Below are 17405 nucleotides of genomic sequence, written 5' to 3' on the forward strand. Positions count from 1 at the left end.
GTATTTGACTTAATGAATGAAATCTAAAAGAATGAAGATATAAACCAAAATGTCCAGCTAATCCTGTGAGAGACTTTGTGAGAAACTGAGACTGAACTGAAGGATTTTATTTTACACACAAGCCTTGTTTATCTTTTGAAGCTTTTAGGTTTATTTCCACAACTTCTTTTTCCAGTTCTTGATTATGGTGATTTGTTGTATATGAATCCATCGGCACAGTGTCACCATGTGTTGGAATCTGTTTATCATAGGGCACTGAGATGTGGAACCAAATTAAAACCACTTACACATTATTGTGCTTTGTATTGCAGAGTTGGGTGGCCCACTCAGTCCGTCGTCCGAGTCACTGCTTTCTATTGATATTTCATTTCCATTTAATTTCACATTTCATATTTCTATTTATAAAACCACTTTGAGCAAATTACCATTGTATCTCTGCAAACATGACAAAATAGAAATTACAATTTAAAGAAAAAACAAAATCTGAACATATACTGTATGTTGCGAATGAGAGTGAGTAAAAATTAGTAGAAAGTTGGTAAGTCTAGTTAGTAAAACTAAAATAAATGGATTAATTGATAAAGTTGCTTAGCAATGTTTAAAAAAAAGTAAGTGGTAAGTAAAAGTACAACTGCAAACTGACCCAAAAACTGACAGTTCAATTGCATGAAAAATATTGTGTCAGTATTTACATTTACGTAATATTTTATATAACATGGTTAAGCAACATCCCATTTGAAATAATTTGACATGAACACATTTGGAACATGACAGGTGGCGACAGTGAATGAGTCATTGTTCGATGTCAGTTAGAATTCAAATACCCTTGAGCTTTGGCAGCACATATGAACTAAAATCTTGGGACTCAAAGAAATAAAGCTTACATAAAATAAAAATTCAATAATGGCATCAGTGATTCTGACCTACTCTCTACATGAAGCTGGAAAGACGAGCAAACAGGAAGTCACTGATGGAATATGTGCAGCCAGCCACTTCGGTGTGCTGATAGCTTCGTACAGGAGAGCGTCTGGATCTCTCTTTACACCCAGAGCTCCATATTCCCGGAGCAAAGGGGGGCTGAGAGATCCTCTGTGGCCTCGTTGACACAAGGGCCTTGAGAGGTGCTCATTCATTTTGATTAACAGGGCCTTCCTCACTCTCATCTCATCCTTGGTGGTTCGCTCTATCCTTGGGGGAAAAGCCCACATGGATGTTTTGCTTTTTTTTATCCCACATGGTTTTTCACTTCCACAACAGCACGTCATTACCCAAGTGTTTAAACACTTAAGAACAGTTTAAAAGGGGGGAGAGGAGGTGGTGGTAGAGAAGGAGGAGGAGGAGTGAAAAAACACTCACGAGCAATGAACAGTTCTACATTAACTCTGCATCACTCAAGGGAGCTATAAAGGCTGCCCTGTAAGCGAAATGAAGTCAATAAATAAATGTGGCTGTTGTCAGATGTCTGGAACAGCTTGAGAGGGTTTCAGCAACAGGGCAGCCCACCATGTTGAAATGAAGGGTGATAAGTTTGGGCAGCCTCCGCAGAATTAGACGCTACAACTTGCTGAGTGCCATTGACTAATGAGGCAGGGTTTGCTGCATGATAAATTCAAAAACGAGAGCAACGTTTGATCTGCACCAAACCACAGTTTGTAGAGAGTCACAATGCCTCCTCAGCTCCAGGGTGCAGAGAGCACCATCACGACACAGAGGAGGCTTATTATTTTATGCAGATCCCACATGAGCTGCCTCTGATAACGATGCTGCTCCCCCAGAGGCCTGCTTTCACAGCAGTCAATCAAAGCAGAAGTGACAACAAACAGCAGAAAGAGACAGGAGCTGTCAATAGACTGAGAGCGCCTGCTTCATTTCATGACTTCATTGGATTAAAATACTTCCCGAGATGAACTGCAGCTCCTCCTCTGTTTGTTGGCCCTCAAGGAACACCAGCAGAAAGTCTAAAACAAAAGGAAAAGCAGTAGCAGCGGGTGAGTGTTTTTCCAAGTTTGAGCAATTGATCAGTGAGAGTCCAGAGAGTCCACAGGACGAGGGGGCGAGTGGGGGAACACGGTTCAGAGGAAGCTGCAGGTGTGGGGAAGAGAAAACACAATCACATCTCAAGTCAAACAAATGCGCCTCCGCTGATGGAGATGGATAGAGGGTCAGCATTCCAGTCCACGCTGGAGATCTCCACCACTTAGCCCCAGGTCCTCTCGCTCGCTTCGTCTGCTGCTGCTGCTGGGCCAAACATCTGGACAGAGAGAGAGAGAGAGAGAGATGAAGGAAATCACAAGGGGGAGTGAGCGAGAGAAGGTTTCTATAGAGAGAGACAAGGATGGACATGAGGGTGAAAAGGGAGGGATGAAGTGAGGTCAGGAGAAGAGGTGAAAGATGTTAAAAGAACAGCCGTGTTTATCTTCGAGACTGAGGAGGGAGCCCACACCCTTATGGTGCTCGCTCTCCATTCCTCTTCATCTTCATTTGCTTCACCTCTTTCTCTTCACAGTTTTTATTTTGTTTTGTTTTCAAAAGTTCAAGCCAGCCCAAGGTGAGGCTGCAGTCTAATCCTGCAGCTAACCCTTTAACCTCCTCTATCTAACCTCCACTCTCCTGCCATCCTTCAGGGAGCAGAAGTCTTAAACAAACATTTTTTTCTTATTTTTTTCTGCCTTCTTCTGTGTGTTTTCCCCAGGAGTCCTATAAAAGCCTGCTTTGCTCTTGTTTTCTCTACAAGTCGACGGATGAGCTAGAGCTCATAAAGTGAAAACTCAGAGGACGCACCGAGGTCCTGGGCTCTGTAAAAAAGGCTGTGGCTGCAGCTCCGTGGTGGCAGCAGCGGTGCAGAGGAATATAGAGTTATATACACACACACACACACACACACACACACACACACACACACACACACAAAGTACACCTTAGGAGTATTTGATCCCTGTGAACACTGCACGGCCTGGGGAGGACACGCTCTGTAAATTTCCCTCCCGTGTGCTGTGTTCTCTGTAACAGCAGCCTGAGCTTGTAAAAAGCAAACCACACACATGACAGGTGCCAAAGTCTGGAATGTGAAAAAAGTGAATGATGAAATATTGCTACAGCATTTGTTAGCGCCCTAACTTTTCACGTTTATAGTTTTCTTTTTTCTTTCTGATGGCGTGTGTGCTGTTGTGAGGGAATGTGTGCTGAATGTCTGAGTGAGTATATCAGTATTTCTACATGCATTCATACAGCGTTGAAGGAAGTTTTCAGGTCCTTTAAGTGAATAAAAGTAGCGATGTTGCTAATTTCTGCATTGATGCCGGTTAAGTAAACATTGATAGTTTAGCTAAATGTACTTTGTGTATCAATGTACATTGCATGACAAAATGCTGGTGTGATTTGTATTGTGTTGTTATATTATATGTTGCTGCCGAATCTTTGAACTTTTTTAACTAACTAACTATTTAACTGGATAATGTTGGGGAATTAGATCCAGACATTTCACCACCAGACATGTTTCTGATGTATTCATTTGCATTTTTTTTAAACTGGGTGTTATTTAACCATATTTCTCATATAAAAGTGTATATTATTATTATTATTTTTTAAATACAATTGAACTGTCATTGTTTAGGGAGGTTTGGAAGTTTGCATTAGTACTACCAGTAGCAGAAGCCACACATTTCAGCCATTTATCACTTTTACCAAACTATTTCAGCCAGGCCAGTCTGTCTCTCGCTTTTAGGTATATAACAATATATTCACAAACGTTTTCACTGTTACTTTAAGCTAACTATTGTCTATTACTTTTAGATATTTCAGCAATTTACCTAATGCTCAGGCATGTTTCTGGCAAAGGACAAAAAGGAGGAAAATGCAGAGCACGGCTCCGTGCTGTGGTTGTGGTGAGGGGGTCATGTGGTTGTGGGGTTTGGGAGGCCTCCCACGAGAAAATTTGATGGTATTTGACTACAAACTGTACATTTTCACAACCTTTTAGACAATTATTAATACAATACTTATAGAAAAACACACCAGTTGTATTTTTTTACTTTACACTCACATACATGCAAAAAATGAAGGAAAAAATGTGCTTAGTGGTAAAGTGATTCTGATTATTGATACCAATTTACTCAGCCTCCCAAAGTCAGGACGAAGCCGCTAATCAGCTGTAGGGATGAATATTTTATCCACACTCCTATTGGCCTGGTTCTTTTCCATTACTGAAGACTTTTTTTAAAATCATTTTCAAATACGAATAAATTCAGAGCAGGATTAGAATTTCTTTAAATTTTAAATATAGCAAAATATTGTTTCAAGAGCATCAACAACAAAGTCCCCCGGCTATAAGCTGTACACTCAACAGTATCTCACTGGAAATAAATCTAAAATGTCAGTAAAATAAATAGCTTAATGTACCTGACTTCAAAATACTGAGTGAAAATGAATAAGTACAATACAAAAAGCACAGGCATCAGTCAGTAAGAGTCCTCCCTCCTGTCCTCTGTCCTCCTCCCTCTGCTGCTGATGTGGATTCACTGCCTGCAGGTACTGCTGGTAGAGGAGGAGGGGCTGGTTTCAGGGTGGGGGGGCGGTCAGTCTCAGTCACCACCCAAGTTTGAAAGAAGTTGCCAAATTCATGGAAAGGACTTGTGCCAAACTAAGATAGTTAAACTACATACTGACAACATTTGTTTTAGGTGGTTCATAATATTTTACTATTCGCTTAACACGCATGATGTGGTTGTAAAAACAACAACCAGAGACAACACAGGTGGAAATGGATTTCTACTTTCTATGCTTTACTAGAGTTATCTTCAGTTCGAGTACCTTCACTTCAAATGGTTCACTGTCTCCACAGTGGCATTTACGCTCTGCTGTCCAGCTAAATCTCTCCATCGGCCAAATACACAGAGGAGAGGACAGACAACAGAGCGAGACCATAAAATATTCATTTATTTATCTTTTTAACAAATCTACATGATTCATGTAGGTCACATTTTCATGCTGATTAAGTATTGTAACCATTTAGCCATTACTTGTTGCTATTTCAACAGTTTATCCAATACTAGATAGCAAACTGCTTCAACTTTCCTACTTGCTTATTAATTGTTCTCACAGACTTTCAGTCACAACATGAATCAATGGTTGGGAATCAGTGATTTAATCAGGAACAGTGCATTATATTTTATAATTGCATCATAAATTCTGTTTGCAATCTCAATCTTTGTCTGAAGAATAAATACTAAAGCTGTCAAATAAATGTGGTAGAGTAAAAAGGACGATATTTGAAATGTAGTGGAGTAGAAGTATAAAGTAGAATGAAATTGAAATACTCAAAGTACCTCAAATTTGTATTCAAGCTGCAACATTTGAGTAGATATAGTTACGTATATTCCACCACTACATGCATATGTGTGTGTGTGTGTGTGTGTGTGTGTGTGTGTGTGTGTGCGTGTGTGTGTGTGTGTGTGTGTGTTTTTACTGCTGATGGCACAGTGGAGGATTTATTTGAACAGATGTGAACTCTCAGTGCCAGGGTGACCTCAGGTCCTACTTGGCTACACTGCAGCTGATCTCTCCACCCTAGAAAAATAACATTCAGTTTAACAGAGTGACCTGGGGAAGAAAAAGCTCGCAAACACACTGGTTAATAAGTCTTGGAATAAGGCTACATTTCCTCTCAGAGAGAAGTTGAATCTCATTGTAACCTTATCAGTACATGCCTTGCCGCAATGTGGAGCACATGTGTCAGGTTATGTCCTTGTCTTTGTGAAATATCTCAGTTACAGTAACCAGGCTGTACAGTAAAACCAGAAGTTATATTCCTTTCAAAGTCAGATATGTGAGAATGGATTTATACTCTCATTGACTGAAATGGAGGGTTTTATACCAAATGCACTGCACATTAAGAGCACCGAGCATGAGTTAGGGGAGTGCAGAGGCTGCCGACAAGAGCCATAAAGGAGGTGAATTTATGTGCCGGAGTGATACGGACAGGAGGGTCAGAGGCAGAGTGAAGTGTAGAGGGGTCGACAAGGATGAAGAGACAGCAATGTTTGGAGAGAGGACAGGAGAGAGTGATGCTAATTTATACCTCGCTAATTGGAAACAGCAGAGCCCTGCACCTGAACCGCATTCTCGGCCCTGTGGCCAGCGCCGGGCCCAGGGCAACGTGGGAGGGTGATGAGGGCCGGGGGATGGAGAGATGGGAAGGAGGTTAGGGTCAGTGTCAATGGCAGCCTTGTTGTTTCTGTCCCTGCAGACAGGACAGAGGTTGGTGTGTGTGCATGTATAAATGCAAGGTCTGGATATGCGTGTCTGAGCAGAATTAGTGTGTATGTTAGAGATTTTCTTGGGGTCATGTTGTTGTGACAGTCTCACACACACACACACACACACACACACACCAGGCCGGAGCCAGACTGAGGACCACCCTGCCTCGACAGAGAGAGAGAGAAAAGGGGGAAAAAATCAGCTTAATGTGGCATGGTTTCAATCTGACACGATCTAACATACAACATGGCTGGACTTCAGCAGTCTTAGCTTCCTAGTTAAATAAATATGACAGCCTCCTCAGATAATTACAGTGATGTGACCATGCTGAGTCATAGCATCCGTTAATTATTAGATGAGCTGTGTGAATATGATTCATTTTTCAAATCCCGGCCGCTCGTGAGTTTCTGATGTCTGTAATATTTCAGTGAGTGATGGTGTATTCAGATGTTGGCTGTGACTGGGGTCTGGCATTGAGCTAGAAAATGAAGTAATCTTAGAATTTAGATTGAAAAAACATTGACATTGTTTGACGTGCCTCACAGGACTATCTGCACGATCTGTCTGCACTGCTAAAAATCTTTTAGGCAAGTGGTTCTCAACCGGGCCTACTTTTACCACAGTGGGTACGTGAAAAGATAGAAGAAAAATTACGCAAAAGAAAAAAAAATCCCACATACTGAATCAACTTCCATACCTGAACACTTAATGATGTAGCTGTATGTGTGAAAAGTTAGCAAGCGAGCAGTTGAGGCAGTTTGCTTCAGATGTTTAATTAACTTTAAAACAGTCAGCTAAAACAGTTAGCTAACAGTAACAGATTAGTAAAAGGAAAAACAGTGAGATCTCCCACTTAAGAACGTGCATCATATTAGTCTGAATCAATCAATCTATCAATCTGAAGAACTCTAATGGATAATGAATGTGTAAATGAAGTAAACTTGAAAAGCTAAGAGTTATGGATTAGCATTTAAATGTTTAGCTTAAAAAGAAACTGATAGATTCTGATAACGCTTAAAAGCAGTTGATAAATAATGAAAATAATCAAATATAATGCATAAATGATTTCAGCAACCAAAAGAAGGAACTAATGGAGAAACACTTGAAATTATTGGATGGATCAACAGTTGAGTAGCAACAGCTAACAATAATGGACAAATGGTGACAAAGCTAAAAGTCATAGATAACCATTTTAAATAATCTCAAAAGAATGATAATTCGCTGAAATGTTTAGCTTAAATGCAATAGTATACACAGCGTGGAAAGTTAAGAATTCATAAATGATTGCGACAGCTAAAAATAACTGCTGATATGGTACTGGGTGAATGACGATATAGCTCACATAGCAAAAAGTGACTGGAACGTCAAACTTCTGCTACTCCATTTGGTAGATTGCAAACCTGACCAAACCAACATAAACATTTACAGTTAAACTGTATGAAAACTTTAAATAATGTTAAATAACATCCATTTTAAAATCAGTTCAAATAGACATATTTGGAACATGACCAGTGATGATGAAGGGCACTTCATCTGACAGGGCTGTGGGTATACGTCACGCTAAAAAAAATTGGAAACTGATTTTGGCCCTATTTTCCTAATACTGCTGCTGTGTGGCCCATTGATAAAGAAAGCCATCAAGACAGCTCTAAGTAAGGCTGTCATCATTCACCCAAAGCCAGCCTTCCCATAATAGTCAGAATACACAGAGTACAAAACAGATAAATAGATGTGTGCCCAAATGCCAAATTCCTCTGAAAACAAAGGAGTGGACTCGGACATATGGGGAGCATATTGGTGGCAGGGTTCTGATCACACACTCCTCTTTTGAGGAGATGAGAATACAACAAAATTTAGATGTGGTAGGGGCAGTTGTTTCCCTTTAAAGGCGTGTCAGTTGTCTGCCCTGCTTGAGGATACTGGAGAGAAAAAACTTCTTTCTACTTCATCACTCCTTGTGATTGACATCTCGATAGTCTGCACACATGAATGAGTGTGTGTAAGCCATTTGTGAGTCATAGCACCAAACATGCACACAAAATCCTACACACTCTTCTACTGTAGTGGTTTGCACGGAGACATTTGTCCTATGATATTGCCTTTTTTCCACCTAGTATCTGTTCTGAGGGCTGAGCTCAGAGTACACATCAAAGCCACCACAATCTGTCTGTTTCTCTCACGATTTGTCTCTCACACACTCCTTCTCTCACTCTGGCCCACGCCTGTGCACAAACCATGCACAAACCAAAACACATTTGTGTAAGAGTATGTTATGGGATGGATTCAACATATTCTTTGATCACTGTTCATGTGACATGACATGACAGCACATTCACTCCAAAGTAGAGCTCATTGAAATCCTTGAATTTAACACACTTACCATATTTATTTTTCTTTGACAGATAATATTGTGTGAGCCTTAAAAAATGATGAGATGCCTGTACAAAAATCCCCACTTTTTGACACTACCTTATCATTTCCACATTGATTCCGCTGGCCTCTCTGGGGCAAAGTAAAGCCACTGCAGCTGCACATCTTCATCTTATTTCTCCTCCATCCTGCCTGTCATGTTTACTTGATGTTCTCCTCTCTCCTCTCTTTTGCAGGATGCATAGTTTCAAAGGGACCACAGAACAAATCAGAGGCCCATCCCTGTGCACCATTGGCCTGTCTCTCATTTCAGTTGAAGATTGAAGGGCAAGTCTGCCCCTGGGGCGTCAGTGGGGGATCAGGGGGCCTCAGTAGCACCCGCCGCCCCGGGGCCTCTGTGTTTCTACTGCGTGGGAGCTGGACCGTGACACACACCAAACATCAGGCCCACCGCAAGTGCCTCTGCCTGGCGATCTGCTGTCTGGTGCATGCAGTCGCTGGAAAAGCACTGAAAACTTCGCCTGCATCCCTTGTTAGCTCAAGGTCGTGTGTGAGAGGAGTGTGTGTTTTGGGTTTGGCATCCTTTGAAAAGATATAACAATAAAGGGCCCTTGAGCAGGAGTTATTATGTGTTTGGCTGAGCGCAGGAGCTTGTGTTGCTGTGATGGAAGTTGGACGCTTCCCAGTGTTGTTTTGAGGTGCTTTTGGTTTGTTAGTCATAGCTTACTGTAAAGTGTCTCCTAAGACGCTCCTATTTCGAGATTGTTTTGTGCACAGCAACTCTGAAGTGGTGTCACGGGGCAGCTCCTCTGGCTTTTCCTGGCGGAGGATGTGTGGGGCTTGTGGATCTGTGAAAACAACAGGGCAAACAGATGATCAATTCCAGGTTGGCGGCACATACCGTATCTGTGCGAGACGTGGCTCCAATCTTCCTACTTGTCTGTCTCCAGCTCTGGTCTCTCTAGGCCTCTATTAAGCTCTCTCAGCTTTCATATGACACGGCGATACCCATCAGAAGCTCCATGACAGCATATGGACCTGAGTGACATTTGATGTATGTGGCAGGAGTGAGTGCAGTTCCTCTTTGTGTCTCCCATTCATGTGGTGAGGGCAGGATTAAGACTTGATCCAATAGAGCAGAAGTGGAGAAGAACGAGCTCGGGTCAGATCTGCCTTGAATTAAGTCAGTGTTGCAGCAGGAATAATACAATCACCTCCCCCAAAAACCCTGTAACAGTACTGAAGGGTAACGTATGTGTGCATGTGTGTATTTGTTTGTGTGTGTGTGTTCAGAGCTTGGCCTGTGCCGAGGCTGCGACCAAACCACAGGCTGGTGTCCTTTACAGAGAAGAGGGGTCTCTGTTGATGGTTCAAACACAGCCCACGGCCTCAGCTTCAAAAGGCCCCCAATCATCGCACCCACTTACAGCCAACGGCGCATGTCACTTAATGTGGACCACACTATTCATCAATTATGGTGAGCTCAGGGGCCATCCAACACCCGCACCACAGCTCCACAAGTAGTGAGTTGTCTTCTGTTCTGACTGAAGCCCCCCACCCCCTGCAGTCCTCAAAAGCCCATCTGTTGCAGGAGGTGTGGAGTGAGACCGCTAACTCCTCAGAGCTGTCACACAAACTGAATTTTGGCTTTGCTTCTTCTTTCATGCTGTGTTATCTCACCACAGCTCCCCAAAAGCCCTCATCCTCCTGTACATTTGGCTTCCTGCAATGTCCTGTATGCTTCACAATCCTCGTCCATCTGCACCCCTCCACTCATCCTATACGCTGGCTTTGAAACCCACAGTAGGCTAATGCACTTGCCTGTTAGACACACACAAGCCCATGACCTTACCCTCCCACTCACTTTTTATCCATCCCTTGGCAAGTGAACTGAGTCAAACTAGAGCTCATTTAATGTAATCTGATTTTGACATTTCGCCATGGGGTATTAGTTAAGCCCAAATGTCTTTTTGGTATCCAAGTGACAGAACGTATGTTAAGGTTGTAAGAGTGAAAATAAATGACACAAATGTGGCGACCATATTTAGAATTCCCTTTCAACAGGCAGATGACGGCAGAGTGTGCAAACCTGAACCAGACGACAATATCCAACCCTCATTCTCCTTCTCCTCCTCCTTGTCCTTCCTTTTTCCAGTCACTGTCCACAAGAGAACTTCCTCCGTCACATCTGGACAGCGCTCAGCTCAGTGCGGCCCAGCGTGAGAGGGGGGTGAAAGGTGATGTTCGTGCTGACCCGTTCACCCAGCACACCTCCACTCCAGCCGTGCCTCTCCTGTCCCCAAAAGCGGTTCGGCTGCTAATGCATGTGCAGCTGATTCGGTATGTGTGTGAGTGTGTGTTCACTGAAGCCCTAACCTCAGCAGCTGTGTGTGATTTTTAATTCATGCTATCTGGGGGCTTTTTTCCTGTTTTTTTAATTTTTTTTTTTCCTCTCTGTCCTGACACCTTGTTTCATGTGGTGAAGATACGTTCTGGTCAGATTATGGATGTGAGCTGCTTTATGTCTGCTGCAGCGCTTCAACATCTGAATTTTCATGCAGAATCTTTTGTGACAAAGCAGGCAATATAGAGACGGACGTCTTCTCTTTCAGTTTTTGAAATTGACGATATTGTAAGAATAGATAAGGATATTTTTGAGCAAGTCAATCTAAAAATCCATGTTATTTCTGCCTACTGAGTTCGAGTGTTGAGTCGAAAGCTCCAACCAGGGGAACACTGCACTCCAGAGGATACTTCAACAGTTTCAACAGAGTATGCGGGAACACTTTGGAGTATCTCAACTAATTTGAAAGAAAAAAGGAATTCCGATTTGCAGCAGATAGATATTTAAAATCATTATCTAAAAGTAATTCTGATGTGTAACTTCTGCCACCAGTAGTACAAATGCAAAGTGGATCAGTTAAGCTAAACACTGACAGTTCAACTGTATGAAACAATATTCACTTTTATGAAGTTAACAGTTAGAGATAACATCCAGTTTAACGTCAGTTCAGCAGATTTCTGGAACGTGACTGGTGGTGTTGATGACGGGGCACATGAGTCCATCCGACAGAGCTGTGGGTGTAGAAAATAATGTGGGAACCAATGCATTAAATTTTGCATCTCGAATTCTGGCTCTCCAAGTGTTAAAAATTATTATACAACACACTGGGCCAATTTTTGAACAGCCTTTTTGTGACTATAAGCTAATAATTACATTTAATAAATAAATAAAAAATTAGACACAGAGACACGCACTCACAGACAGACATAGACATATATACACAAACACACAATCGGATGGGGCAGGCATTGCTTCGCAAACAATTGCAGCCACACACGCTCACGCCATGAAAACAGCACTAATGGGAAAAAGATGAGAGGGCTCACAGTGAGCACACACAGAGAGAGCTCTGCCGGCTGGTGGACACCGCTGTCTCGGCCCTGCTGGCACTCACTAACAGCCTGGGATCAGATAGAAAGATTGCTGCCTGAGGTCACAGTCTTAACAAAGTCTACTTGAATTGCTAGGTTGAGTATAATACATTTGATCTATGACATTTGTGTGTTATTTTAATTTCCCTCTCACGGATCTCGTCGTCCTGCTTCCTTTTGGTTCTATCTGTTATATACCTACAGAATATAACTTAATGCCGTTGTTTTTTCACCAACATTTCATTAGATCTCTAAAGCTCTAAATAAAACAAATTATTAAAAGGAGGTTTCTGAAATATATAGATTTTTTCAAAACAATTTTAAAAACAGCAAATTTACACGATCAGTGTCAAATATGATGTTTCACTTTTGACAGGAGTTTTCAGCTGTTTGGACTTGATCATTTGAAATAATTCCTAATTCTAACGTTGAAGTAATTCTCAGCGTAAGCAGCCATTTATCAGGTCATCAGAGCAGCTCTGCATTTTAAAAATAAAGTTATGTCCACATTAATCAAACTGATTTAAACAATTAGTTTGAATATCTAAATGTTTTCTGTGTATCTGAAGTAACATTCCGGCTTATTTCTCCTCGTATGGCAAATGATTTGGAACATTTAATGATAAAGTGTGATGTCCCCGTAAAGCAGCGGTGAGAGGAAACAGCCATGTGCTGTTGAGGAAAAAGTGTGTCATCTTGTTTATTTTCCTTTGGTTTGCTGTCTTTTCCAGCCCATAGGGCGCGATGATAACAAAAAAATATTGCGGCATCCATGTCTCACAGTGGACGGCCCCTCCAGTCCAACGAGGGACCACAAGGCCCTTAGAACAACATTTTTGCTGTGAGGGAGAGCAGCAGAAGTTCCAGCCTGTGTGTTAATGATGGCTCACTGGTGATTCCCTCACATGTTTGTTCAGATTTTAGCTTTTGCTTAAACACACAGGCACAAATCAACTCTGCGTCCCTTTTTTTCCCCTTCTCTGTCCTGATGATGTCTCATCTTCCAGAACTGATATTGGCCACCGCAGCAGACAGTCTGACGCAGAACTGGACATGATTTGTGCTATTTTTGATCTCTGATACTTTTGAGTCTCATATCTTCCTGAAGTAACAAAGTCTCCTCGAAACAATTCCCATTATGTTTTCCCCATAGCGCCAACTCTATCATTGCTCTCTTTGTCTTATCCGTGATGTGTGTGTCCACTAAGACTGAATAATATTTGGACAGGTGTTCTTTCATATACATTAACTTCAAGGGGTCCAGTGTGCTATTTCATTGTAGTTTCATAAAGAAAAAGCAGCATATCCTGGCTGATGGATTCTTGAGCTGGTGCTGTATACTGTAGTCTATACTGTGTATAATCCCTAACAATAAAAAACTGTTTAGCACCAATTTTCCTTTACTTTTAAAACCTTCTTTTTTCCTGTTTCAGACAACTGTGGAGGCCACATCTGGAAGACAGATGGAGTCCCAAAGCTTATTCTCTGCCTTTGACTCTCGCTCCCTCTCCTCTCCCTCGCATTCACTGCTTCTCACTCTCTCTTTCTCTCGTCTTCCCCTCCCTCCCTTCTCTTTTTGGGAAACATGAGAGCTGGGCTAATTCTCTCTCTCTCTCTCTCTCCCTCCCCCCCCCCTCTCTCCCACCCCGGCTGGACCACCCACATTCGGAAACGCCTAGCTGTTCCTGAGGCAGAGCCGCCGGCAGTTTAGAGAGACTGGGAGAGCAACAAGAGAGAGAGAGATGTAAGGATGGGTTATGACTGACGGTTTTAGCAGAGTATCAATTACATCAATGTCAAAGCCATAACCTGCCATTGTGTAAGGAGCAGAGACGCCTGCTATAGTGCTCAGCTGAGTTTATGCAGCATGAATCCTGTGCTGCCGCTTGTTGCACCAAAGCTAACTTTATCTACTCACGTCATTCTGCAACATACTGCATCAGAAAGGCATCAGTTTGAAGCTTGAAGATTGCTTTTAGAATAACACTGGACACCATTAAATTACATTAAATTCTGCATAACCCGATCACACAAAAATGAATCACTTCAAATTTAGAGATCTCAGAGAAATTACAGTGCAATGTACTTAAAACAGCAGCTTTTATTTGGATGGTAAGCAGTAAATAAATATCGCTCAGTTCACCTCAGACTTTCAAACTCAACAATATAAAGGTCAATGTCTCCACCATGTGGACGCTTCTCAGTATTGCTTCTTTATAAAAGTGTTATTTTCCCATCTGCATTGCCACTTTCTTAAAGGGGTGTAAAAGTTGATACTGATAAGATTTGAATGGTTAATAATTAATGCACTGTTTCTTTATTGATCAGTAATAATCCATGTTGGTGTGTTTTTCAGCTCATTGTTTTGGTTCACCGTCACCGGTGAGTCAGATATTTCCCTCAGGGTGTTGGTGGAGCTGAGCAGTGAATGAATACTGGACATATGTTAATTAGGTGGGCAGAAACACAACCACAAATGCTCACGTTGGTACAATTCTGCTTTATGTTTAAATGGGAAAAATCAGCTGTTGCAGGTTTACGTCTGCAGTCTTAATGGTGTATTGCAGCGGAACATGACTGAATTAATGTTTAACATTGATAACTTGTTCAGTAACTGAGTAAGTTAAACCACTAAGATGAATTACTAAGCTAGCTAAAAAACCTTAACTGTATTAGAGAAACACCTGCCAAAGGGACTTTTCAAACATGGCAACCCGATAGTTGTTACTGATTTGTGAAATAATCACTACTAAAGCTATTAAATAATATAGTATGATTCATTAGAGAGTGGTGCCCATTCTGAAATAGAAAACAAGCACTTGTGCTCAGTGGTAAAGCCTACATACAAGTTGTAGTGGGTAAGCAAATAGCTCAGTAATACAATTGTGTGCTGAACGCAGTGAAATGACTTTAAAGTGCAACTTAAGGCGTGATACATCAATAGGAGATTTTCTCTTAATTTGTTTTCTGCTTTTTTCTTCTCTGCACCTCAGTAGCCACCGATCCCACAGTGGCCCCCATCATACCTCCAAAGGGCCCTCCCACAAACAGGCCGACCAGTGCTCCCAGCAGGGCCTCCCTTCTCACGAGAGTGGGCAGCCACCTCACCCAGCCTGTCACCTTCTCCCACAAGCCCCAGAGAAAAGAGGAAGCAGAGGATGGAGGTGAGACACTGTCACAGGGGAAAATGTTATCTACATCCACATTGAGGTCATCGACGCTCCTCTCTGCCTCTTCTCGGACTGCTTCCATTTCCTCTTCCGTCACAGTCTCCTGTGGTGGCGAGTCTTCCGGGGACACCTGATCGTTGAACTCCTTTCCTCTCTTCTGTCTGGCTATCTCTACCTGCCTCTCTCTCACCCTTTCCTCAGCCTCCTGGTACAGGGGACAGCTAAAGTGTTGTGTCCCGCTCTCCACCTTCTCCAGCAGCTCCTCAACAGCCTTCCTCTCTGCTGGTTCTCCATTTCGGGTTTCCAGGGTGTGGTAGCGGTCACCACATCTTTTCACCAGCTCCTGAAGGTCCTTGCGCCATGTGGCAAGGTATTCCTCCAATGACTCGTCCTCCTCCAGCTCCTCTGTGTGGGTGAAGAGTATGATGGTGTTCGTACTGACTGCAGAGGGGCCAAACAGCTCCGTCAAGACATCCAGGGCCTTGGTCTCTCCGTCAGCTGGTTGGTTCACGGGGACACACAGCAGGAAGGCATGTGGTCCAGGGCTGGATAAAGCGATAAAGGAGGATATGAGTCTTCTTCTTTCCTTTGGGTCGCAGCCTGAGCCAAACCAGGCGGGACTGGAGACTACCACCACCTGCCGAGGCACAGAAGCACAAAATCAGTATGTAAGTTTTTTCTTCTTCCCTTTTGAAATCCATTTACTGTTGTGAAGTAGAACATAGGACTTTGTAGAGATTATATTTAAGGTAAATTAAATGGTAAGTAGTATACAAGAATGGAAGATGGTAAAGTGGGAAAGCAGGACAGCACTTGTGTAAGTGTGTAACATGAATGTATACATATGTTTTTATCTGTGTGTATATGGATGCATGCAGGTATGTATATGTATATGTATCTCTGTGTACACACGGTCATCGCTTAGAATCTTAATTATGACAGATGTGAATGTCATTGGTCAAGAAACATTCAAACATAGCAAAAGCCAAAATGTAAGACTCCAAACTCAGAAATATGATGCATTGCTGTTATACTTGAATTCTCTCCAACACTTACTTTGACCTTACTGGCCTCACGTTATGGCCATTTCATTTCAATTCAACTTTTGAAAAGAAACTTTCTCGCGTGAGTTAGTGCAGCCTGATGTTCTGCGTGGATGTCACTGGTACCTGTCTGCCTGCAGCTTCTCCTTTATGTTTGCTGCACTCCTGGATGAGGGCGGTGTCTGTGCCCTGCTGGCAGTCTTGCAGGCCCAGGATGGTGCAGACTGCTGATCTCTTTCCTGCCCCCGCCCGGCCCAGCACCACCAGCCTCAGCTCTGCTCGGCACGGGACGCACAGCAGTGCATACATGACTGTTAAAATGGCATAGCGTACTTTGTCCACATGTAAAGCAGCGTGTGCACTGAGTGTATCCTCTGTACTTGTTGACATGAGAGCTCACAAGTTATCCAAAAGCTATCCCTCCTTAAACCGAATTCTTACATCCTCCTTCTCACGACTGAACGGCTGTCTGTTGTTTATCGTGCGTGCTGTGTCTGTACTGATAGCGGCCAGTTGATGTAAATGCGACTGTGCCAACCAGTTTCCAAGAAGCGGCAGCGCCCTTATGCAGCTGCCGTCTCTGCTCGTCTCAAACCGCACAAAGACGGAAAACACGCACAGGCGGGTACTCACGTTTCTTCTGTTATGTCTCGACAAACACGGCTCCTAAAACGCATTTCACAAGAATTATCAGCCTACCTGATTGAAAAGCAGATGCTGACATTTCTGCTCCTGCTCGCTGCCGTATTTCGGGTTGACTCGGGAATGAACGCACTTCCTAGTAGCAGCAGGCTGACTCAGCCCTGCCCCTGTTACAGGACTCTGCCAGACTGCCTGAGTCCAGCAGGGGTGAACACAGCTCCATCTGTTGTGGTGGCTGGTGAAGGGCTCCTCTCAGCGGGGCCCGGGGTGGTCCCTCAGTGACTCAACACTTCTTATCATTTCAGCCCACTAGTGGGATGAGGAAGTCTGAGTCACGTCAATATGACTTTATGGTGTATGGAGTATATTTTTGATACAGCAAGCATATAACATTCAGTAAAACCAGCGGTGGAGGAAGTATTCAGGTTAGATGTACTTCATTCACTATTAAAAGTATTCTGTCTCTTACTGACATACTGAATCACTATAT

The 17405-nt window shown here is 42.8% G+C and overlaps 1 protein-coding gene and 1 long non-coding RNA gene across 5 annotated transcripts; one reads left to right on the plus strand and one right to left on the minus strand.

The window, feature by feature from the left end:
* Window positions 1-4851: 4851 nt before the first annotated feature.
* Window positions 4852-13955, plus strand: LOC124072790. Of its 3 annotated transcripts, XR_006845597.1 has the most exons (4): window positions 4852-9808; window positions 9919-10102; window positions 10781-10965; window positions 13494-13928. It is a non-coding gene; the product is annotated as an uncharacterized LOC124072790 (long non-coding RNA). The 3 variants fall into 3 exon arrangements; XR_006845595.1 differs by having other exon boundaries at window positions 4852-10102; window positions 13494-13955; XR_006845596.1 differs by lacking the exon at window positions 13494-13928 and adding an exon at window positions 11111-11313 and having other exon boundaries at window positions 4852-10102.
* A 186-nt stretch (window positions 13956-14141) lies between these two features.
* si:dkeyp-69e1.8 (uncharacterized protein LOC100001340 homolog) lies at window positions 14142-17173 on the minus strand. Of its 2 annotated transcripts, XM_046414453.1 has the most exons (3): window positions 16973-17173; window positions 16400-16548; window positions 14142-15867 (listed from the first exon to the last, which is right to left on the minus strand). In XM_046414453.1, the coding sequence occupies exons 1-3, from the start codon at window positions 16995-16997 to the stop codon at window positions 15016-15018; spliced, it is 1026 nt and encodes a 341-aa protein (XP_046270409.1). In that variant the 5' UTR covers window positions 16998-17173; the 3' UTR covers window positions 14142-15015. The 2 variants fall into 2 exon arrangements, with proteins under 2 accessions (XP_046270409.1, XP_046270408.1); XM_046414452.1 differs by lacking the exon at window positions 16973-17173 and having other exon boundaries at window positions 16400-16957.
* Between the last annotated feature and the right edge of the window lie 232 nt (window positions 17174-17405).

Source organism: Scatophagus argus, chromosome 16, assembly GCF_020382885.2.
Source record: "Scatophagus argus isolate fScaArg1 chromosome 16, fScaArg1.pri, whole genome shotgun sequence".
Lineage (NCBI taxonomy): Eukaryota > Metazoa > Chordata > Actinopteri > Scatophagidae > Scatophagus > Scatophagus argus.